This window comes from Rhinopithecus bieti, unplaced genomic scaffold, assembly GCF_001698545.2.
Source record: "Rhinopithecus bieti isolate Rb0 unplaced genomic scaffold, ASM169854v2 scaffold_75895, whole genome shotgun sequence".
Lineage (NCBI taxonomy): Eukaryota > Metazoa > Chordata > Mammalia > Primates > Cercopithecidae > Rhinopithecus > Rhinopithecus bieti.
The window spans coordinates 23791-30725 of NW_016827862.1; the positions used below are offsets into that span (position 1 = coordinate 23791).

General features: G+C 39.1%; 1 protein-coding gene across 1 annotated transcript in view; it reads left to right on the top strand.

Moving 5' to 3' along the window:
* LOC108523505 (ecto-NOX disulfide-thiol exchanger 2) overlaps nt 1-6935 on the top strand; it is a gene marked incomplete at its 5' end in the record, with an annotated part of 36352 nt that overhangs the window by 22438 nt on the left and 6979 nt on the right. The window contains 2 exons of the mRNA XM_017864147.1: nt 1092-1199; nt 4604-4712. Coding sequence (XP_017719636.1) covers nt 1092-1199; nt 4604-4712 — 217 coding nt within the window. The remainder of the gene's footprint in view (nt 1-1091; nt 1200-4603; nt 4713-6935) is intronic.

Below are 6935 nucleotides of genomic sequence, written 5' to 3' on the forward strand. Positions count from 1 at the left end.
TATCAGAGATCTTTCTATGGAAAAAATGCACCTCCTCACCTACACTTCAAAGAATTTTGACAATGTACATTGTACCATGCTTTTTAGCCCTTCCAATGGTCTTTTGCAAGCCTCTGAAAAGCACGACTTTGGAAATATTTTTGTTGTTGCTGTTTTTCCCCTCTTTGATTTTCAAACCATTTCACATAAAGATAGTTCTGCTACTTAAATGAAATTCGAAAATGATGAAATTTTATTTTGTTTCATCACTTCAAAGACCTCAGTGAGAATTAGGTCTCTACCTCTTAAAAATAATTTCACTCGTTTTGATTATTTTGTATTGAAAAAAATGCCTTGTAAATGATGATAAAATTTCTCTCATCTTATCTCAAAAGATATATAGTATAATAAAGTGTGTAAGGACATGAACTCTGGGGTTGACCCAACCTGCTTTTAAATCCCAGCTCTGCTACTGACTATCTGAATGGCATTAGGGAAGCCACTTAACCTCTCCTAGCCTTTGGGATCATAGTAACATAGGGTCATTGTGAGGCTTGAGACTGTGCATGTAAAACCCTTAGCACAATGCTTAGTACATATTAGGCACACAAATAAATATTATTTGTTGAAATTATTAATAATGCTAAATATAGCTTCCTGCCTACTTATATGGAAACTAACATATGTAAAATTTGGATTCTTTACTACTTTCCTCACAGAAATTGAACTTGGCTTGGCAAATGGCTATTTGCAAGAATGCTTTACAACATTACATTTACTTCTATGCAGCAATCAAAACATTGCCCACACAGTATTAACTGCACCCTAGTTTGACCCCCGGCCAGAATAGGGAAGAAGTTAAGTGACTGGATCAATTAGTTTCTTAGGACCTTTCTCAAATATTAACAAGTTCAAAGGAATTTCTTAAGAGCTAGATAAAATAATGTAAAGTGAAAATATCTTGATTTGCCCAATCTCTTTATGGAAAAATGGTCGTGTGTGCTGGAGGAAAGTGAGGCAGGCCCACCTGATATATCTAAATTCAGCCAGGGATTTTAAATGAAGTGTGGCTCCATAATTCATAAATTGATTGTCTTTGGTCTTTCTTATAGCATCTACTCAAAGTCCAAGAGGAATACAAAAAGAAAGAAGCTGAACTTGAAAAACTCAAAGATGACAAGTTACAGGTGGAAAAAATGTTGGAAAATCTTAAGGAAAAGGTACATGCGCCCTAAGTGAACCTTTTTCCTTGCTCCTTTACCTACTTTTCAGTGACAATGAAAATGCCCTGGAAGTTATGCTCTAGAAATCGATGGGGAATGTTTGGCTGATTAGAGATTGAAAGCCCCTCTCGGGGGTAATTCTTATACTAAGGGCTTTGCTTTTAGGTATGAGTCCTTGGCATTTCTAAGGGTTCTGGAGTGTACACCTTTCAATGAATAAGTAGTCGGTTCATCCCTAAAATTCCTCAGTCTTCTCTCTTGGAGATGACCAGAGTGCACACCTCTTCCCTGCTTCATCTTGTCAAGCAAATAGCAACATAGAAAACTCATGTGACACAAAGTACTTTTAATCGAGCATTTCATTAAAGGAAGAAACACAAGTGCAGCTAGCACATTGGCATTTCTTTGCAGCTAGTCAATTTAGTGTAATAATGAGCAGCTGCAGATGAGAGGAATAGCCAATACCAAGAAGAGGGAAACCTTGGGGAAAAAAATGAGACACAGTATTCTAAAGCTAGAAGCCAAGATGGGACTTTATCAAGTGAGAGCTCTCAGCAATAAGAACCACCAATGAGGACCAGAGAGTCTAACATCTGGATGGAATCGTGTATCACAACCATGAATCAGGTGCCCATTCTATTCCAGGTGTGTAAAGTCAACCTCTCCAATCTCCTTGATGCATCAATATTCAGCTGACGTTATCCTCTGAAACGGGAAGCCCATTGACCAGAACTTCCTTGTTTTGATATATCTAAAGGAAGAGAAGATTAGGAGCTTGGACCGAGAGTCAGAAATCAACAGTGATACAGTTCCTCAAGAGCATATTCTCTTTATCTTCTGTTCTCAGCTCAGGAAGATGCAGTGCATACAGGCCCTGAGTGTGTTTACCAGCACAGTGTCTTCCCCTAGAGTGCCATTAAGAACTGGCAACCTTGGTGTAGTTGAAACAAATGATTGAAAGTGTTTTCTTCTAGAGGCCATTTGCAACGTGCTTTTAATTCTTCCACTTCATAAAACCAACTCACGTTCCAGTTTTGTGGGCACTATTAAAGAAACAAGCATAATCCCAGAGAAATTCATTTATCAAGCATTTAATTGAAAAGTGCCAAAGCTGCTCTACTTATCAGGACTTTCCTCATAGCATCAGGGCTTCTAAAATGTCCCAGAGCTGCCATATTTTGCTTCCTGCATAAAATGGATTATGTAGCCAGAAGACTGTAGATAGACATGGGGTTATGCTCATGACATTATGCTTAGAATTGCTCTTCAAGATTGGCATCACAATTTGACCTAAGGGCATTTTTTGTGTAAGTAGCTTTCTGGTTTGTAAAGTATTTCATTTAAAGAAGTAAGAGGTAAGAGGTCAAATGGCATAGAAGAAACTTGCCATATTGTGCCTAAGGACAAGTGTTTCCCATTTGGAAACTGAATAGACCGTGAAGTGTTGGCTGATGAGAACGGGGAAAAGATCCAACTGATAATCCAAAAAAACAGTGAGTCAAAATATGTTTTTTCCTGTTATTTTAAGCAAAGGTTCTTTTAGAGAAATTCATGACAGTTCATTATAAACTGATCTTCTCTGGGAAGCTGATTTGTGACCAAATATTTCAGCCTGACACAATTAGGTTAGGAAGCAAAGTACCATCACATTAGACTGCAAAAATAATTTCAGGTTGAAAGGAAAGCAATAAGTTTTGGTGAAGAGGCATCTCTTTTTTTATTTGCTTTTGTTTGGGTTTCTTGACAGTAAGCTACAGGGTGAGTTATTGTCAGTGTTTTGCAATATAACAATGTGACTTATGTCTGTCTTACTGCGGAAAGAACTAAGCTCTTTGAATCTGCTAGTAAAATTCAAGGTGATAAGCATCCCTTCAGTGTACCTTCTAATTTTTTAAATGCCAGCTATAATAAAATTGAAGTCAGGTTTAAGTAAGGCTGCAGTTCTATTCAAGATGGCTAAAACTTCCCAGAATATTTTCACATCTTAAATCAACCCCAATCTGTTAAACTCTCACACTTAAGAAACGGCTTACCATATCATTTAATGTTTTAAGGGGGTCAGAAGCAGATGTGAAGCCCGTGGCTTAGAAGTGAGCTAGTAGTTTAAATCAAACTTGGCATAATGGTTACTGCCTGGATTGAATTCTAAAGGCCAAAGATTGAGTAGGTCATCAAGAAAGGGTTCCCCTCTGACTACAGCCAGGAAGCCTGTAAATTCACAAAACAACATGTCTTGCGGCATAGACCATTCATTTCACTCAGAGACAGCATCCTGGAAGCTTTGAAGACATCTTTAAAGAAAACAGAAGGAATCCTGTCCCTGCTAAGGGTTTGTGGAAAGGAAGAAGTGAAAATGCATCTGAGTCAGCCATGATCTGCCCCCCCAAGGAGCATTTCAGCAGCATTTTCTTTTCAGCAGTAAAAGAAGCAGTGATTTCTTTTATTCCTTCTTCTGAAAGCTTTTCCTTCACATTTATAAAAACAGAAAAGATATTCTCAGTACCCAGAGAGAGAAAGAAAGAGCCATGAAAGGTCTGGAGGTATTTTTCAGTTTGATTGCTGGTCATGGATTTCACCTGAGTTTCTCTTATGAAACCTTCCTGCTACACTCTGAAAGAGAAAAATTTTCCACAACAAAGAAGGCCATTGACTAATGCTATTTTTTATCATGGTCATTTCTTGCTGTAAAGTCAGGAATATTCTAACTGATAATGTCCTTATCAGAGAGAGAGAGAGAGAGACTAGTAAATGAAAAAATGAAAACTCTAATTTTTAGTTCAAAAACCAACAGTTGGTTAACTATGAGTGGAAAGAAAGCTCTAAGTTTTAGTCCAAAAACCAACAGTTTATTAACTATCAGTGTATTGGCAATGTAGCCAATGTAGATTCTCCATTGAGATGGGACTTACCATTAACAGAGTGTGGACCTAAAACTTAAAAAAAAAAAAAAAAAAAAATGGTCCTTTTAACAGTGGGATGAAATCCTGGCTCCACTTCCTTGCAGTGTGATCTTAGTCAATTTACCTGAGCCTCACTTTCATCATCTGTAGAATGGAGATAACACTTATCTAACAGTGCCTAGCATCTTGTTAGTATACCATAAATGTTGGGTCTAGTTGCCCAGATTGCTTATATAAAGTCAAGATGAAGGCAAAAAAAAAAAAAAAAAACTGGTGAAGGTAAATGTTTAAATGTTTCTGTGTGTTTTGGAGCCCTAAAATAAGCTTTGGAATATCTGTGATGCTTTTGTAATTTATGATATTTTCCCTCCCATTCAGTAATCTAAATTGAACAGTATTGCTTTTATAGTCCTGTGTTAAGTTACCTGTTGTGTAGTTAATTGCAACCAACTCTATTGCCAAATAAAGTGAACTGACCTGGGAAGCATGTTGTGTCCACAGGAAAGCTGTGCTTCTAGGCTGTGTGCATCAAACCAGGATAGCGAATACCCTCTTGAGAAGACCATGAACAGCAGTCCTATCAAATCTGAACGTGAAGCACTGCTAGTGGGTAAGGAAGCTAATGCACACATGCCACGTACAATGCCTAGGTACAATGGAGGAGGGGAGGGCTTTACCTAAGATTAACAAGCACATGTCAAGCATTTATGAAGCATGGCAGCGCAAGAACTCAGAGTTCTGAAGATGATAGGTTAAGAACAACTACAAATTTCCAAATTTAACAGCAGCTGCCAGTCCCCCTCACGCTCCTTGTAGCCACTGCCATGTCAAGCAGTCAAGCATGTCAGTACAAGCACTAAGCTAAGAGGGGTCAGCTGGAGAAACACATTGTAGATTTTTTAAAATATCTGTGCAAGGATAGATAAGCCCTCTCGTGTCCACTCAGGGGGCTAGTGCAGACCTTACTTGGCAGAGAGCTTTTCCAGAGAGCCTCTGGAGCAAGTATAGGCGAGTTTTCCAGGTTATTAACTAAGCTATTTTACACTTCTGACACCAAATGACAAGGGATTATTTGTTTGTTTTAACCTCCTGACACCAGATGCATGGTGTCTTTTCCAACACTACATCTCCAACTCTTCAATACCAAGTGGGTGTCCTACAGTTGAATTCCGTTCTCACACTCACTACCCAAAGTTGGAGTTTAACATTAGACTCCATGAGTTTAAGGGCTCAGTCCCGGAAGACTGCCCTCTCTATAGATTCCAGTCTCAAATATAGGGTCTCCAGGTTTCCTCTACTTCTGTCTGATTTGGCTACAAAGTCAGGGGTTTCCACAATACCCACCCCAGGTTTGATAATTTGCTAGAGTGGCTCACACAACTCAGGAAAGTACCTTACTTACTCTTACTGATTTAGTATAAAGGATACAATGAAAGAGGTATATAGAGCAAGGTACTGGGAAGGGGTATGCAGAGTTTCTATACCTTTTTGGGTGCGTATCTTGTTGTGTTTGCCAACCAGAAACCTCTCTGAACCCCATCATTTCAGAGTTCTTATGGAGGCTTCATTATATAGGCATGATTGATGAAATCACTGGCTATTGGTGATTAACTCAATCTCCAGCCACTCTCTCCTCCCTGATGTTCCAACTCTCTGATCATGCCTAAGACTTTCTGATGGCCAGCCCCAATTCTAAAGCTATAAGGGGCCCCCAGCTACCCATCATCTTAACTCATCACTCCAGAAATTCCAAGGGTTTTAGGAGCTGTGTGCCCTGGGGACCAGGGACAAAGACCAGATGTTTATTTTTTGATTATAACACAGTGGCAGACGACTCAGGAAGCTGCGGTGTGTTGGACACTAGTGGGCTCTGATGAGGTTCATGCTAGCATTGCTCTCTGTAAAAGTCATTCAGAAAAGCAAGATGGCACAAATATTTAAAGAATCAGACAGACCTGGCTTCCCATCTTGACCCCACCATTTCTTCTCTGAGCTTCAGTTCCTCCATCTGCAAAATGGACGTAATGATATTACCGACCCGAAAGGGCAGTTGTGAGTATTAAATACAGTAACTCACCTAAATCACTTAGCATAGTCCCTGGTCCATAGTAAGCCCTCAGTAAGTAGAAAACATTTTACACTTCACAACACTATTAACCATTTGGAGAACAGTGGCAGATTGAGGCTGTAAAATATTTAAGAGGGGCTAATCATTTAAGAGTGACTGGTCTTGGGCCACAGCAGATAATCCCAGCTGCCATCTAGGAAGCTGAGCTATACAGTAGCCCCACTCTAGTCTCAAAAGCCCTTCACACTGACTGGCTTCTGCATATTTTTAAGATATCTCTGCCTCCTTTGGTAATGGATATTATCCTCAGATTTAACACTTTGATATGTTAATAAAGATGCACAGGGGGACCTGCCATTGAATCTTCAAGAAAAGTGACAACTTATTACAACTTATTAACGTCTTCCAACTCCAAGTTCTTAACAAATTGGCATGGCAACAGGGAGACCTGTCAGAGAAATGCTGGGGATAGAAGGAAGCCTCTGTGAATGGATAGTCCTAGAAAAAAAGATTCTTAAAATAAGTGTTTCTTGTTTTGTTTTTTCAAGAAGGTAGTCTTGGGCTGGCACAGAGAAAGGAAAATCTATTTTTCAATCAGCTTTTTGGGTGTGAACCCACAAAATCGCTTGTTTTTAAACCTCTGGAATTATTTCTTGGCATTTGACAGCCTTTCTTGGCCAGGACATCTAGAATTTCTTCAAACATGGAATGTCTTCTTCAGAATTTAAGTTTCTCAGCCAGAATCAGTGTTTAGAACTTCAATTT